The sequence below is a fragment of the Triticum dicoccoides genome, chromosome 5B, assembly GCF_002162155.2.
Source record: "Triticum dicoccoides isolate Atlit2015 ecotype Zavitan chromosome 5B, WEW_v2.0, whole genome shotgun sequence".
Lineage (NCBI taxonomy): Eukaryota > Viridiplantae > Streptophyta > Magnoliopsida > Poales > Poaceae > Triticum > Triticum dicoccoides.
The window spans coordinates 576909936-576928109 of record NC_041389.1 but is presented as its reverse complement, the minus strand read 5'-3'; the positions used below and the strand labels follow the sequence as shown (position 1 = coordinate 576928109).

General features: G+C 46.7%; 2 protein-coding genes across 2 annotated transcripts; both read left to right on the top strand.

The window, feature by feature from the left end:
• The first annotated feature begins 1064 nt into the window (after window positions 1-1064).
• On the top strand, window positions 1065-4485 carry LOC119311748 (linoleate 9S-lipoxygenase 2-like). Its single transcript, XM_037587445.1, has 7 exons — window positions 1065-1325; window positions 1423-1715; window positions 1812-2034; window positions 2111-2449; window positions 2529-2614; window positions 2720-3399; window positions 3503-4485. The coding sequence occupies exons 1-7, from the start codon at window positions 1133-1135 to the stop codon at window positions 4272-4274; spliced, it is 2586 nt and encodes an 861-aa protein (XP_037443342.1). The 5' UTR covers window positions 1065-1132; the 3' UTR covers window positions 4275-4485.
• Window positions 4486-8959: 4474 nt separating this feature from the next.
• LOC119311749 (linoleate 9S-lipoxygenase 2-like) lies at window positions 8960-10068 on the top strand. Its single transcript, XM_037587446.1, has 2 exons — window positions 8960-8989; window positions 9093-10068. The coding sequence occupies exon 2, from the start codon at window positions 9097-9099 to the stop codon at window positions 9862-9864; it is 768 nt and encodes a 255-aa protein (XP_037443343.1). The 5' UTR covers window positions 8960-8989; window positions 9093-9096; the 3' UTR covers window positions 9865-10068.
• The last annotated feature ends 8106 nt before the right edge of the window (window positions 10069-18174 follow it).

Genomic DNA, 18174 nt, shown 5'->3' with positions numbered 1-18174 from the left:
CAAAACAATGCAATTTGAAGAAAAAAAAAGGATTAACGTCAGTGCGTTTTGGCCGAAGGGGTTTCAACATTTGGCGGAAGTAATGCATTTTATAAGAATTAGAGCTTTTTGCTAAGAAAATCATGTTTAGCTTGATAACTTCTGCCAAACATCATGCTAATCAGTTACTAATCAAGTTCTCCTTCCGCCAAATAGCATCAAGCCTTCCGCCATCTTGCACGGACGAGGTGTCCCGACTCATGCAAAGCCCCTGACGTTTGTCTCTGGTTTGAAAAAAAAAATGCGTCTAAACCACTCGGCCGATTGATATTGTCCCGCGTTGGATAACACAACACGTCCAAAAGCAGGGTCCAGACGTGTGCGGACGGTTTGCGGGTCGTCGTTGAAGATGGCCGAGCCAATTTTACTCATCCAAATCCTCCGTGGGTTGAATGCGAGCAACCAAACAAAACAGTTGCTGTCTCTGCCCGCCGTCGTTGCCGTGGCCTGCTCGGCGTCAGTGATCTTGAGCGCGCGCGAGGCGCACGAATCTCTCGTGGGGGCGCATCGTCTATGCTGGTCCCAAGTCGCTTGCATAGAGAGAGATGGTGCGCGCTTGGTCGACGCTGGAGATCGCGCACGCTCCAAGCTTGAACTCGATCGAACTACTACTGCATTTCGTCGCCGCTCCTCAATGCAGAGGTCATTCCACGTGGGTACGGGTTGGTGAGGGCGCGTGAAGTGCACACACCAGGAACCCGGGGTTGATGCCCTGCTTCAACAAAAAAACATACACATCTCTCCTACGATTGAGATCTTGTCTTGATCGATGCCCTAATTATAAAAATTAATGAGCCCACGCTATCCCGACGTAGCTACTCCCCTGTATACATTAGTACGATCTTATCCTGATCCCTTGATAATCAAATCGATTTGCAGTATTTTCAAATCAAACACAAGACCACTAGGACCCAAAGTCCAATGTTAGGCAGTAGCCAACGCCAAGCTCACCGAGTCACACCCTACCCTTGGTCCATCTATAAATAGCCCGGTTGCTTCGTCGAGAGCTCTCACACCACCCACAGCAAGCCACACTACCACTACACTGGTACCACTGTTTCTCCGTCTTAGAAGCGCGCACACACGCACCAAGATGTTCGGCGGCGGTCTCGACATCATCGGCGGGATCACCGGGAGCAAGACCCGGCTCAAGGGGTCGGTGGTGCTGACCCGCAAGAATGCGCTCGACTTCAACGACCTGGGCGCCACCGTCATGGACAACGTCACCGAGTTCCTCGGCCGCGGCGTCACCTGCCAGCTCATCAGCTCCACCATCGTCGACTCCAGTGAGCACCATCGACCACTTCCCTTCACCATTACAGTACTTATCTTACCGTGCAATGCAGTGTCTGACTAGCTTGTTTGTTTACGTGGCTCGGCTAGACAACGGGAACCGCGGGAAGGTGGGCGCGGAGGCGAGCCTGGAGCAGTGGATCACCAGCCTGCCGTTCATCACGGTGGGCGAGAACAAGTTCAGCGTCAACTTCGACTGGGCGGTGGACAAGCTGGGCGTGCCGGGCGCCATCATCGTCAAGAACAACCACGCCTCCGAGTTCTTCCTCAAGACCATCACCCTCGACAACGTCCCCGGCCACGGCAAGGTCGTCTTCGTCGCCAACTCGTGGGTCTACCCACAGGCCAAGTACCGCTACAGCCGCGTCTTCTTCGCCAACGATGTGAGCTAGCTCTTCAATCGATGTCTTCAATGGATGCAGCATACGTTTTTGCTTGTCCACTTATTTAAGTAAACCTGTATGTACGTGCGTGCGCAGACGTACCTGCCCAGCAAGATGCCGGCGGCACTGAAGCCGTACCGCGACGACGAGCTCCGGAACCTGAGGGGGGACGACCAGCAGGGGCCCTACGAGGCGCACGACCGTGTCTACCGCTACGACGTCTACCACGACCTCGGCGACTCCCGCCAGATCCTCGGTGGCTCCAAGGAGTTCCCCTACCCTCGCCGCTGCCGCACCGGCCGCAAGCTCTCACAAACCAGTGCGTTCATCTCTCTCGCTCTCTCTCTCACACTCACTAGCACTCTCCTTGGAACTTACGTTGCGCGCGCATGCAGACCCCGATCGCGAGAGCCGGCTGCTGCCGCTGGTGCAGAGCATCTACGTGCCGCGGGACGAGCTGTTCGGGCATCTCAAGAAGTCGGACTTCCTTGGCTACTCGCTCAAGGCGCTGGTGGAAGGGATCATACCGGCCATCCGCACCTACGTCGACCTCTCCCCCGGCGAGTTCGACTCCTTCGCCGACATCCTCAAGCTCTACGAGGGTGGCATCAAGCTGCCCGACATCCCGGCCCTCCAGGAGATGCGCAAGCGCTTCCCGCTCCAGCTCGTCAAGGACCTCATCCCCATGGGCGGCGACTACCTCCTCAAGCCCCCCAAGCCACAAGTCATCAAACGTACGCACTTACTATATTTTACTTTGTTATTATAGTTAATTCTTGTCTGGATAAGAGCTGATTATTTACACACGTGCAGAGGACGAGAAAGCATGGATGACCGACGCCGAGTTCGCAAGGGAGATTCTCGCCGGCGTCAACCCGATGATGATCACCCGTGTCACGGTGAGAACTAAACAAATTCATATATCCATCGGCCAAATTATAAGCATCGGTGATTAAGCATGGACTAAACTAATGGTAAAATAAAATTAATCCATTGCATTGCAGGAATTCCCCCCCAAGAGTACTCTGGATCCCAGCCAGTACGGCGACCACACCAGCACCATCACCGAGGCGCACATCGGGTTGAGCCTGGAGGGCCTCACCGTGCAGCAGGCAGTCGCTAGCAACAGGCTCTACATCCTCGACCACCACGACCACATGATGCCGTACCTCGTCAGGCTCAACAACCTCGACGACACCTTCCTCTACGCCACCAGGACTCTGCTCTTCCTGAAAGGTGACGGCACGCTGGCGCCGGTCGCCATCGAGCTGAGCACGCCTCTTCTCGAGGGCGGCCTCACCACCGCGAAGAGCACCGTCTACACTCCGGCGTCCACCGGCGTCGAGGCCTGGATATGGCAGCTGGCCAAGGCGTACGTCTGCGTCAACGACTACGGCTATCACCAGCTGGTCAGCCACTGGCTCAACACCCACGCCGTGATGGAGCCCTTCATCATCGCCACGAACCGGCAGCTGAGCGTGACCCACCCGGTGCACAAGCTTCTGCACCCGCACTACCGTGACACGATGAACATCAACTCGCGGGCGCGCGAGCTGCTCGTCAGCGCCGGCGGGATCATCGAGCTGACCGTCTTCCAGCGCAAGTACGCCATGGAGATGTCCTCCGTCACCTACAAGGACTGGAACTTCAACGAGCAGGCCCTACCAGACGACCTAATCAAGAGGTAAGTTAAAGTTGTTCTATTTCTTCTATATAGGGAGCAGGTTGATTATGAGAAGAACCGTTCGTCAGTTAGTGACACGCATGGTATTAATCCTGAATTGCAGGGGGATGGCGGTCCGTGACCCATCTAGCCCGCACAAAGTGCGGTTGCTGCTTGAGGACTACCCTTATGCGGTGGACGGGCTGGCTATCTGGACCGCCATCGAGCAGTGGGTGACAGAGTATCTTGCCATCTACTACACAAGCGACAGTGTGCTTCAGAGCGATGTGGAGCTGCAGGCGTGGTGGAAGGAGGTTCGCGAAGTCGGGCACGGCGACCTCAAGGACGCGGCGTGGTGGCCTAAGATGAAGACGGTGGCGGAGCTGGTCAAGGCCTGCGCCACCATCATCTGGACCGGGTCGGCGCTGCATGCCGCCGTAAACTTCGGGCAGTACCCGTACGCAGGTTACCATCCCAACAAGCCGTCAGCGAGCCGTCGTCCGATGCCTGAGCCGGACACCGAGGAGTACTCACTGCTGGCCCGCGACCCGGAAAAGGTCTTCATCCGCACCATCACCAACCAAATGCAGGCCATCATTGGCATTTCTCTGCTGGAGATCCTATCCAAGCATTCCTCCGATGAGATTTACCTCGGGCAGCGTGACACGCCGGAGTGGACGTCAGATGCCAAGGCACTGGAGGCGTTCAAGCGGTTCGGCACGAGGCTGGAGGGCATCGAGAGCCAGGTGGTGGCCTTGAACGGAAACCCCCAGCTCAAGAACCGCAACGGGCCGGCCCAGTTTCCGTATATGCTGCTCTACCCCAACACCTCCGACCACACGGGTGAGGCCGAGGGGCTCACGGCCAGGGGCATCCCCAACAGCATCTCCATCTAATGAGATATTTGGAGGAGCATTGTTGCTCGCCAGCATGCAAAGATGTTGGGGTGCGTGCTTCGAGGATCATTGCTTCAATAATCTAGTACACCAGTGCTCATTTGACACCCAAGTGTTATGTGCGTGGGTAGTCACTGGTCAATGTATGTTCCATGTAATTTTCCCCTTCCAAATTATATATTAGTAAAGTGATGGGTTATGCTTCTTTTAATGGAAAGAGTGGGAAATTTCCTACTGTAATTTTATTATAGAAAACATAAATAAACATATGCAGACTATACTAGTGAAACGGGCATTGAAGGTGGTTTCGGTACATGGGCCTGAGGCGGTCCCATCCGCCTATAAGCCCTTGTGCTAATGTGCGTAGAATTGGAGACCGGTATCTAACTGCATGCAATGATATATCACTGTAGGCGGTGCATTGAGAGAAAGGCCACACATGCTTGGAACATGAGAAGTGGCTTCTTATTTGGATCCACCTCCTATATACTAACATTACATGTGGTTTCTTTAGCTGAACGACATGTTTTTCGTGTTTGAGGGTGGTTTTCTTTTTCAGCTCCAGCGGTATTCAAAATACACATTCAATGTGTTTTCATAATGCACCTATCCACATTCATCTCATAATTGCATTACATCCTATTTCATAAACACATGTATATATATATCCATATGTGTGAGCAACATATGCAACAAACAAAATGCTACACGCTAAAACCCGCGCCACATCATTGGCTAGGACGAATGGTTCGTCTGCATACGCAAAATTGTTGAGATCCACTGTTGTCATTCCGTACTGCGGGTCTTCCGTTACCCCGCCTCGTGTCATATTGACCCATTTGCACCGAAACAAAGGGACCTTCAAACCACCTCCATAGTTAAGTTCCCATATGTCCTCTATGTAACCATAATATGTTTCCTTTCCCGTGTTGGTTGTTGCATCAAAGCGGACACCACTGTTTTGGTTGGTGCTCTTCTTATCCTGGGCGATCGTGTAAAATGTATTCCCATTTATCTGGTACCCTTTGAAAGTCATTATATTCGAAGATGGTAACTGGGACAGCGAGTACAAGTCATCTTCAATATCGCCATCATGCATGGCACGTTTCTGCAACCAACTGGCGAAAGTCCTCGTTTGTTCACGTGTAATCCAGTCGTCAGACTTCTCCAGGTGTTTGGAGTGTAGAAAATTCTTGTGTTCCTCCATATACGGAGCCACCAAGGCGGAATTCTATAGAACTGTGTAGTGTGCTTCAGTGAGAGAATGCCCGTCCATACATATTATTTGATCCCCTCCTAGCGTGCCTTTTCCATCCAGTCTGCCCTTATGCCGCGATTCAGGAACACCAATCGGCTTAATGTCAGGAATAAAGTCAATTCAAAACTCAATGACCTCCTCATTTTCATGGCCCTTCCAGATGCTTCCTTCTGGCCTAGCACGGTTATGAACATATTTCTTCAAGACTCCCATGAACCTCTCAAAGGGGAACATATTGTGTAGAAATACAGGACCCAAAACGTTAATCTCTTCGCAAAGGTGAACTAGGACGTGTGTCATGATGTTGAAGAAGGATGGTGGGAACACCAACTCGAAGCTGACAAGACATTGCACCAAATCATTTTGTAACCTTGGTATGATTTCTGGATCGATTACCTTCTGAGAGATTGCATTAAGGAATGCACATAGCTTCACAATGGCTAATCGAACGTTTTCCGGTAGAAGCCCCCTCAATGCTACCGGAAGCAGTTGCGTCATAATCACGTGGCAGTCATGAGACTTTAGGTTCTGGAGCTTTTTCTCTGCCATATTTCTTATTCCCTTTATATTCGACGAGAAGCCAGATGGTACCTTCATGCTGAGCAGGCATTCAAAGAAGATTTCCTTCTCTTCTTTGGTAAGAGCGTAGCTGGCCTGACCCTGATGTATGCCGTCTATTCCGTGCATACATTCCTGGTCCTCCCGTGCCTATGGTGTATCTTTTGTCTTCCCATACACGCCCAAGAAGCCAAGCAGGGCACGCAAAGATTCTTCGTCACGTGCATCACGTCGATTGCGGAGCGGAACTCTAGGTCTTTCCAATATGGAAGGTCCCAAAATATAGATTTCTTCTTCCACATGGGTGCGCGTCCGCCAGCGTCCTTCGGAACAGGTTGTCCGCCAGGACCCTTTCCAAAGATTACCTTCAAATTCTTGACCATATCATGTATATCAGCACCAGCAACAGTACGGTGGTGAGGCTTCGTCCGGTGATCCACCTCACCTTTTAAATGCTTGCCTTTCTTTCTTACAGGATGCCTGCTCGGAAGAAATCGACGATGTCCCAGGTACACATTCTTCCTACAACTCTCCAAATATATACTGTCGGTATCATCCAAACAGTGCATGCATCCGCGATATACCTTGTTTGTCTATCCTGAAAGGTTACTGAGAGCAGGCCAATCATTGATGGTCACGAACAACAACACCTTTAGGTCAAATTCTTCCTGTTTGTGCTCATCCCACGCACGTACACATTTTCCATTCCACAGCTGTAATAGTTCTTCAACTAATGGCCTTAGGTACACATCAATGTCGTTGCCGGGTTGCTTAGGGCCTTGGATGAGCACTGGCATCATAATGAATTTCTGTGTACCTAAGGCCATTATAGGGCCTTGGATGAGCATTGGCATCATAATGAATTCCTCGGAGAAATTCATTATGATGCCAGTGCTCATCCAAGGCCCTAAGCAACCCGACAATGACATTGATGTGTACCTAAGGCTATTAGTTGAAGAACTTTTACAGCTGTGGAATGGAAACGGTGTACGTATGTGGGATGAGCACAAACAGGAGGAATTTGACCTAAAGGCGTTGCTATTCGTGACCATCAACGATTGGCCCGCTCTCAGTAAACTTTCAGGACAGACAAACAAGGGATACCATGCATGCACGCACTGTTTACTTGACACCAAAACTATATACCTGGGAAGCTGCAGGAAGAATGTGTACCTGGGCCATCGTCGATTTCTTCCGACCAACCATCAATGTCGAAAGAAAGGCAAGCATTTCAAAGGTGAGGCAGATCACCGGAAGAAGCCCGCCATGCGTACCGGTGATCACGTACTTGCTATGGTCAATGATTTACACGTAATCTTTGGAAAGGGTCCTGGTGCACTAGCTGTTCCGAATGACGCTGGGGGACACGCACCCATGTGGAAGAAGAAATCCATATTTTGGGACCTACCCTACTGGAAAGACCTAGATGTCCGCTCTTCAATTGAACTGATGCACGTGACGAAGAACCTTTGCGTGAACCTGCTAGGCTTCTTGGGCGTGTATGGAAAGACAAAAGATACAGGTAAGGCACGGGAGGACCTGCAATGTTTGCACGAAAAAGACGGCATGCCTCCTGTGACGCCCCCGATTGAATCGTACACTAATCATGCACGCAAACGTGTACGATCAAGATCAGGGACTCACGGGAAGATATCAGAACACAACTCTAAAACATAAATAAGTCATACAAGCATCATAATACAAGCCAGGGGCCTCGAGGGCTCGAATACAAGTGCTCGATCATAGACGAGTCAGCGGAAGCAACAATATCTGAGTACATACATACGTTAAACAAGTTTCCATAAGATGGCTAGCACAAACTGGGATACAGATCGAAAGAGGCGCAGGCCTCCTGCCTGGGATCCTCCTAAACTACTCCCGGTCGTCGTCAGCAGCCTGCACGTAGTAGTAGGCACCTCCAGTGTAGTAGTCGTCGTCGACGGTGGCGTCTGGCTCCTGGGCTCCAACGTCTGGTTGCGGCATCCGAGAAGAAGAGGAAAAGGGGGAAAAGAGGGAGAAAAGCAACCGTGAGTACTCATCCAAAGTACTCGCAAGCAAGGAGCTACACTACATATGCATGGGTATATGTGTAAGGAGGCCATATCAGTTGACTGAACTACAGAATGCCAGAATAAGAGGGGGATAGCTAGTCCTATCGAAGACTACGCTTCTGGCAGCCTTCGTCTTGCAGCACGTAGGAGAGAGTAGATTGAAGTCCTCCAAGTAGCATCGCATAGCATAATCCTACCCGGCGATCCTCCCCTCGAGGAGGTGCGCAAGCGCTTCCCGCTCCAGCTCGTCAAGGACCTCATCCCCATGGGCGGCGACTACCTCCTCAAGCCCCCCAAGCCACAAGTCATCAAACGTACCTACCTACCTACTTATATTTTACTTACGTACATATAATTCTATAAACTACAACTACTAGTACATAATTCTATAAACGTACTAGGAGTCATCAAACGTTGGAAGAAATTATATATAATTTCGATTATTAACGCACGTGCAGAGGACGAGAAAGCATGGATGACCGACGCGGAGTTCGCAAGGGAGATTCTCGCCGGCGTCAACCCGATGATGATCACCCGTGTCACGGTGAGAACTAAACAAATTCATATATCCATCGGCTAAATTATAAGCATCGGTGATTAAGCATGGACTAAACTAATGGTAAAATAAAATTAATCCATTGCATTGCAGGAGTTCCCCCCAAAGAGTACTCTGGATCCCAGCCAGTACGGCGACCACACCAGCACCATCACCGAGGCGCAGATCGGGTCGAGCCTCGAGGGCCTCACCATGCAGCAGGCAGTCGCCAGCAACAGGCTCTACATGCTCGACCACCACGACCACATGATGCCATATCTCGTCAGGCCCTACCAGACGACCTAATCAAGAGGTAAGTTGAAGTTGTTCTATTTCTTCTATATAGGGAGCAGGATAATTATGAGAAGAACCGTTCGTCAGTTAGTGACATGCATGGTATTAATCATGAATTGCAGGGGCATGGCGGTCCGCGACCCATCTAGCCCGCACAAAGTGCGGTTGCTGCTTGAGGACTACCCTTATGCGGTGGACGGGCTGGCTATCTGGACCGCCATCGAGCAGTGGGTGACAGAGTATCTTGCCATCTACTACACAAGCGACAGTGTGCTTCAGAGCGACGTGGAGCTGCAGGCGTGGTGGAAGGAGGTTCGCGAGGTCGGGCACGGCGACCTCAAGGACGCGGCGTGGTGGCCTAAGATGAAGACGGTGGCGGAACTGGTCAAGGCCTGCGCCACCATCATCTGGACCGGGTCGGCGCTGCACGCCGCCGTAAACTTCGGGCAGTACTCGTACGCAGGTTACCGCCCCAACAAGCCGTCAGCAAGCCGTCGTACGATGCCTGAGCCGGACACCGAGGAGTACTCACTGCTGGCCCGCGACCCGGAAAAGGTCTTCATCCGCACCATCACCAACCAAATGCAGGCCATCATTGGCATTTCTCTGCTGGAGATCTTGTCCAAGCATTCCTCCGATGAGATTTACCTCGGGCAGCGTGACACGCCGGAGTGGACGTCGGATGCCAAGGCACTCGAGGCGTTCAAGCGGTTCGGCATGAGGCTGGAGGGCATCGAGAGCCAGGTGGTGGCCTTGAACGGAACCCCCCAGCTCAAGAACCGCAATGGGCCGGCCCAGTTCCCGTACATGCTGCTCTACCCCAACACCTCCGACCACACGGGCGAGGCCGAGGGGCTCACGGCCAGGGGCATCCCCAACAGCATCTCCATCTAATGAGATATTTGGAGGAACATTGTTGCTCGCCAGCATGCAAAGATGTTGGGGTGCGTGCTTCGATGATCATTGCTTCAATAATCTAGTACACCAGTGCTCATTTGACACCCAAATGTTATGTGCGTGGGTAGCCACTGGTCAATGTATGTTCCATGTAATTTTCCCTTCCAAATTATATATTAATAAAGTGATGGGTTATGCTTCTTTTAACGAAAAGAGTGGGAAATTTCCTACTGTAATTTTATTATAGAAAACATAAATAAACATATGCAGACTATACTAGTGAAACGGCCATTGAAGGTGGTTTCGGTACATGGGCCTGAGGCGGTCCCATCCGCCTATAAGCCCTTACCGCTAATGTGCCTAGAATTGGAGACCGGCATCTAACTGCATGCAATGATATATCATTTTAAGTGGTGCATTGAGAAAAAGGCCACACATGCTTGGAACATCAGAAGTGGCTTCTTATTTGGTACCACCTCCTATATACTAACATTACATGTGGTTTCTTTAGCAGAACGACATGTATTTCGTGTTTGAGGGTGGTTTTCTTTTTCAGTTCCAGCGGTATTCAAAATACACATTCAATGCGTTTTCATAATGCACACATCCACATTCATCTCATAATTGTATTGCATCTTATTTCATAAACACATGTATATATATATATATATATATATATATATATATGTATATATATATATATATCTGTGTGTGTGTGTGTGTGTCTGTGTGAGCAACATATGCAACAAACAAAATGCTACAAGCTAAAATGTGTCTAGAGTAAATTTATGAAACAAAATTTCAAAATCGGCAATGTGTGATCACCAACTCGGAGAATAGTCTTGAGTTCGTCAACTCTTTGAAAATGACCATTGCATTGTCCATTGAGCAGTTAAGAGTCCAGGTAAGACACTCAACCTCTTGGATCGCTGGTGAAAGGCGACGACTTTATCATATTTGTAACACGCAGTTGAGAGCCCAGGTAGTCATCCTCCTCCTTTATAGTGGCGCCGGTCCTCCCCAAATTAACAATTTCCAAAACTACCGTGAATTTGTCAGAAAAGGTTCGTGATTTAAAAAAAATCAGGATATCAAAAAAATGTTAGCGAACAATGTTCATGAATTGGAAAGATGTTCGTAAGATGAAACTGAAAAGGGAAAATGAAAAATAAAATAAATTTGAAAATGAATAAAAATAACAGGTATGAAAAAAATGAGAAAATGAAAATGAAAAAGGAAAGGAAAATATAAAGAAAAAAATCCAGAAAGAAAAAAACAAAGAAAACAAAAAAAGAACATGAAAAACGTTCTTGAGTTTGAAAAACAATTGCAAATTCAAACAATGTTCACGATTTTGTTGAATGTTCGAGAATTAGAAAATGCTCCAGAATTTGAATAACAATCATGAATATGAAAAATGTAGGCAGATTCAAAAAATCTTTGTGACTTTCAGAAAGTCTGAAATGCAAAAAATGTTTGTGAATTTACACATCTCCTGGAGGTTAGTTTCAATTCAACCCCATCCCATATTTGCTCAACAGTACAATCTTGTTGCTGGCAGATGCTATAAAGGTCCCATAAACCTATTTTCAAAGAAATATCCCCAACCCACTGATCATGCCAAAAGGAGATGTTCCTACCATCACCCACCTTCAACCTATAGAAGGTTTTTACACCCCTAAAAGCCCATCATATACTTTTCCAGAAGGGAGATCCCAACTCTGGTTTGCTATGCATAATATTAGGTTTGTCAACACCATATTTGTAACATAGGATTTTCTTCCAATCACTATCTCTAGCATCAAAAAATCGTTTACTCCAAGTAGCCAACAAATCCATATTGAACTCTCTCAGGTTAGGCACCCCCATGCCACCAAACTCCGTCCTCATAGAAATGAGGGCCCATTTAGCTAAATGGTATTTATGTGCATCCCCATAATTCCCCCAGAAAAAGTGAGACATTTGAGAAATGATCGCATCAATAGCCCATTTAGGGAATTTCATCACATACATCAAATATGCAGGAATGCTGGCAATACTAGTAGATATTAAAATCAATTTACCCGGATAAGAAAGATTCCTCACCAACCAACCAGAAATGCTATCTATGATAGGCTGCAAATCTTCTCTTCTCAAATTCTTAAAGTGAAGTGGCACCCCCAAGTACTTGAAGGGGAAAGTCCCCATTTTACTACAAAAAATTTGTGCAAAGCAATTAGCAGTCTCCTTATCCACATGGATGGTATGCAAAACAGTCTTATGAAAATTAATCTTGAGACCCGACAATTTTTCAAAACAAGACAGAATCCATTTCAGATTTCTAGCCTTGTCCACAAAACTTTCCAGAAAGAGTATGGTCTCATCAGCATATTGAAGACTCACCACACCCCCTGGGATCACATGTGGCATAAGACCAGAGATCAAACCATTATTCACAACTTTAGAATGCATTTTTGTAAACACATCAGCCACAAGGTTGAAAATGAGTGGAGAGAAAGAGTCACCTTGTTTAAGCCCTTTGCCACACACAAAATGGGACCCATAAGTGTCATCAATCCTCACATAAGCGGAGATATTAAATAGAGTACTACAAATCCAACTAATCCACTTTTTCCCGAAGCCTCTAGAAGTGAGCATTTCCTCAAGGAATTCCCAGCTCACTCTATCATAGGCTATCTCATAATCTAGTTTAAGAATAAGCCCACTAGCCCATATACTATGAACCTCATGAATCACCTCATGGGCCATCACCACACTCTCCAAGATAAACCTCCCTTTTATAAAAGCAGTTTGATTAGGAGAAATTAGCTTATCACATAGAGGGAAGGCCCTGATTGTCATAGCTTTAGTAAAAATCTTAATAACACAATTGATAAGACTAATTGGCCTAAATTTCCTCATCTCCTCAGCACCGGGTTCCATAGGGATCAATGTAATAATAGCAAAGTTTAAACAGTAGATGTCCAGGACCCCATCCTCAAAGTCCTCAACCATCCACAAAACATCTTTCTTGATAATCTCCGAGAAATTTGGGTAAAAAAGAAAGGAGAACACATCAGGTCCAGGGGCACCATTTGCGTAAGAACTCATAATGCATTTTTAATTTCTGCCTCAGAAAAGGATTTTTCCAGAACAACATTCTCCTCTGGAGTAACCGGCTCAGAGGGATCCCATAAATCATCACCCAAGTGGATGTCAGGTTTGGTTTCATAAGAAAACAACTTCTTGTGAAAATTAGTGGCCACCCTGAGAATATCAGCAGTAGAATGAACAGGGCCATCCTCACTCATCATTCGAGTAAGATGGTTTTTCCTGTGTCTATGGTTAGCCAAGGAGTGAAAATAGTAGTTATTTTATGATCACCTTCTAAAATTTTCCTCTCTCTAGATCTCTGCCATAAAGCAGTCTCCTCCACTTTCGATATACTATCTAACTCTTCCCTAAGATCTCTCAATTTGTTAGCATCATCAACAGGGAGCTGGTCACTTTCACAAACAATATCCAGCTTGTCTATCTCCATAAGGAGAGCTTTCTTTTTCTTTTTCAGACCAGCCTCCACATTGATATCCAACCTTTAATCTTTTTTCTAAGCAATCTAGTCTTAAATTGCCAATTATCAATAGAGGACCTAGTATTAGAATCGGTCTGCCACACAACTTCCACCATATTCCTGAAATCTGGCTGGGATAACCACCGTTTCTCTAAACCTAAACATCTTCGGATTATTAGTACTTCTAGCCCCAGTATCAATCACAAGCGGGGTATGATTGCTCCCCGCTCTAGGCAAGGCTACGAGAGTAGATAAAGGGAAGTGGTTATCCCAAGATGTAGAGGCAAAAACCCTATCCAACACCGCAAGAATGGGGACTGCCTGGTTGTTAGACCAAGTAAACTTCCTATTAGAAATATGAATCTCCATCAACCCCCACCAATTAATCCAATCATTAAAAAGAAAGGTATATTGGGTGTTGATAAACTTTTGTCATCAGCTGATCTGACAAGATTTAAATCACCACAAAGCAAAATAGGATAAGAAGAATCTTCTAAAATGTCATGCAGCTCAACAATGAATTATGTTTTATATTCATTATAGGTTGTCCCATAGATCACCACAAGGTGCCAAACAAACTCATCTTTGTTATTCCTAATAGTAGCAACCACACCAATTTTTTTATTAGTAAAACCAACTATTGTAAAAGTATCTTTCTTAATCCCAAGAAGGATGCCACCGACAGTGTTATCAGCAGGCAGGAAATGCCAAACAAAAGCCTCACATATATCTATAGACTTGAGGAAACCCTCAGAAATTATTTCTCTTTTTGTTTCTTGAAACCCAATAAAGTCAAGCTTAGTATCAACTATAATATCACATATGCATTGATTTTTTCCAGGTTGACCAAGACCCCTAATGTTCCAAATCAAACTTATCATGATTAAGAAATTTTGAAAGGGTGGGATAGGCCACAAGGCTTGACCTTAGAAACCACTGCAGGAGTCCTCCCCAACACATCAGCAGTGCCCACAGAGTGAGGAAAGGATCTCTTAACAGGAGTCTCTAAATAATCATCAACACTTAAATATAAACTTTTAGGGAGAACAATTTTAGGATTATTATTGGCAAAGTTAGGACAATTCTGTTTGTCAATATTAACCAAGTCATTAACAATATCATTTCTGCTATCATCATCCACACCCACTTTTAAACTAACAATCTTAGTTTGTTCATTCAACATTTCATTGCTAAGGATGGGAAAGGATTTACCTTGGTATGTTGCTGGAATCTCAAAATTATACTTCCTTTTGTATGTCGCAACCTTATCCATAATATTGATATGTCCATGATTCCTAGTCACAGGTTTCTTTGCAAGTACTCGCCCCCATTTGTTGTTTTTTGAGATCGTGTTCCCATTGCTGCTGACTTGGTTCAGTGTCTCTAGCAAAGATCTTTTCAGGCCACTAGCAACTAGTAGGCTAACAACTTCCTTTGGTATGGTGTCCATTTCTTCCTCAACAGGTTCTTCCTCATCAGAAAATGACATGTCCATATACTTCAGAACCTCTTCACAGTACACCCTACTTTTTGTTCCTGAAAGGAATTCTCCCTCTCTGTGCAAATTCCTTTGTCAAGTGATGGAGTACAAACCATTCACGTACCTGTAAAAAACATTCAAGATTTCGAAAAGGAGTGTGAATTTGCAAAAAACTATTGTTCATGAATTCAGAAAATGCCAAGAGTTTGTAATAAAATGTTTGCAAATTTGGAAATTGTTAGCGATTTAGAAATATCATGATATCAAAAAATGTTTGTGAACTCAAAAAATTGTTCATGATTTCAAAAAATGTTTACGACTTCAAAAACCATTCAATATTTTGAAATATGTTTGCAAGATGAAAAAGAAAAAAAATGGAAAAAGGAATGAAAATTAAAAAAGGAAAAACCGACAAGATAAAATGACAATAGAAAAGCGAAATGAAAAAGGGAAAATCAAAAAATATAAATGAAAGAAAAACCAGAAGAAAACCTAGAGGAAAAAGTTGAAATTGAGCGGCCTGTACACAGGCGCATGGGACGCACTAAAGGGTCAGTTCTTTTGGGCAATCCTCCAAGAATCGACCCCCTCCCAACTTGTCCTAGAATTGCCACTCCATTTTGTTTACAATTCCAAGATAATTAAACCTTCACTAGCAAGGAATTGCAAAAAATAGTGGCAATTCTGGGAGAAGCTCGGGAGGGGATCAATTCTAGGAGAATTTCCCAAAAGAACCGGCCCTGTATGATCCCGCGGCCTTAGGACTTAACCTCGGGAATCGGCCTTGATGCGGCCAGCTGAAGGTGGGACCGGTGCATGTATCCTCGTGGCGTGCCGCGGGCTGCCTCTTATAAGCACGGCCCATATGACTGGTTCTGCATCCGACGGTAAATCCATCGTCCTCTCTTGTTTTTTTAGAATCGAGAAACCGCCACCGATTGAGACCGTGCTGCCCCAACTGGACCCTTACCAGCGTGACCTGGTGCTAGAAGAAAGGCGCGTCAAAGTTCATGGTGTGGCCTTCAAGTTGTGGCCTTTGTTCCCTTCGGTGCCCAGGACTCATCGAGTCTGGCGTTTCCACTATCGGGCCGCGATCAATAGGCTCCCCCACTATGTTTGGGATCGTGAAGCCATTGCCAAGGTCATTGAGGGAAACTGTGCACTCGATCGCATCAAGCACAAGTACTGATACGTCTTAAACATATCTATGCTTTATTGTTTTATGCTATGTTTATATCATTTTGGCACAGCTTTGGCATCTGTTTTTTATCACTTTTCAGGACTAACCTATTAACTCAGTGCCTAGTGTCAATTGTTGTTTTCTGCATGTTTCTAGACTTATAGGAAAATCAATTTTACGGATGTCCAAAATTACCAATAAATTCCATATTTTTTGAGCTGGGAAGCTTCCAGGGAGCCCGGGCCCCACCGAAGGGGAGCCCTATGGGCCTCACACACCCAGAGCATGCGACTAGGGGGTTGGCTATGTGGTGGACCTGTGTGGGCCCCACTAGACTTCTTTCTACCGCTCTCGATGCCTATATTTTTCTTTTGCTCTGAAAACCCTGAACATCAAGGAGGTTTCTGTTCTTGCCTCCGCACTTCTTGGTTCCATGGCAATCCAATCTGGAGGCCTTTTTTGGTACTCTGCCCAAGGGGGAAATCATCACGATAGCCATCTCCATGAACTTGAAGCTCACCATGATCGTCGATGAGTAGTTTCCTTTGGACTCTCGGTCCATAGCAGTAGCAAGATGGCTTTCTCTCCCTTGTTCTTGATACAAAGATCACATGAGCTGCCCTACATGATTGTGATCCATCTGATGTAATATATTGATGTGCTTGTTGCTGTGATCAATTGTCGCTTTATGATCAGATCGATCCATGAATTCTTTTGAGATCAATTTGCTTAATTTGTTGGACAATTCTTATTCATATATGCTCTCTGATCTATTTGTCTATCTTTGGCCAATTATGATAGATGATCTCCAAGAGGGAGTTGTGTATGATAGTTGGGTTCAATCTTGCAAGTAATCAACCATAGTGAAAGAAAGTGAAAAAGTCTTGAATTGTGTTGCCACCACTAGGAATAGAATGATGATTGCCTAGTTGTTCGTTGAACATGTGCTGAAAGCATGCAGGGTGACGAACAACTCAACATACATATGTATAACTTAAGTTTCATATTAGCAAGATTCTCAAAACGTAGGAATAGAAAAGGCGCATTGTCGGTGTCAAAACCGGCTGATCTCGGGTAGGGGCTCCCGAACTGTGCGTCTAGGCGGATGGTAACAGGAGACGAGGGACACGATGTTTTACCCAGGTTCGGGCCCTCTTGATGGAGGTAAAACTCTACGTCCTGCTTGATTAATATTGATGATGTGTGTTAGAAGAGTAGATCTACCACGAGATCAAGGAGGCTAAACCCTAGAAGCTAGCCTATGGTATGATTGTTGTTCGTCCTACGGACTAAAGCCATTCGGTTTATATAGACACCGAAGAGGGCTAGGGTTACACAAAGTCGGTTACAATGGTAGGAGATCTACATATCCGTATCGCCAAGCTTGCCTTCCACGCCAAGGAAAGTCCCATCCGGACATGGGACGAAGTCTTCAATCTTGTATCTTCATAGTCTTGGAGTCCGGCCGATGATGATAGTTCGGCTATCCGGACACCCCCTAGTCCGGGACTCCCTCAGTAGCCCCCGAACCAGGCTTCAATGACGACGAGCCCGGCGCATATGTTGTCTTCGGCGTTGCAAGGCGGGTTCTCCTTCAAACTTCATGTTCCTGTCGAATAGTGTCCGGCTTCCTCATAAATGTTGCGCTCCTTGGCTTCTACGCCCAATAATTGCCTTCTTCCACGTGTCGTATGAATGCGAAAAGCTAGGGTATTTTTACATTTCTCCCCCTAGCCGTGCGAAAGAGCCGCCTATAAGAGAGGTGAGGATCTAGATCCGACTCACACCATCCTCCTTCCGCAAGTACTCATCGAAGCGCCTCTGACAAAAATCCACTCTATCATGGACAGTCGACGCGGCTCCTCCTCTCGCACTCCCAGCCCTAAGCCAGGAGATTGGGGGAAATGCTCAGTTCCACACAGCGAGCTAGTGGCGCTCCAAACCGAGGGATATCTTCCCCCAGCCTTCATGGTTCCGGTTCGGGCCGGACTGGCCACCTTCCGGGGTGGAAAGCAGGCGGAGAGCGTTCCCAACCCCTCCAAAGGGGAGCGGGTATGCTTCGTCCCTTATTTAGTAAGGGGACTCGGATTTCCCATA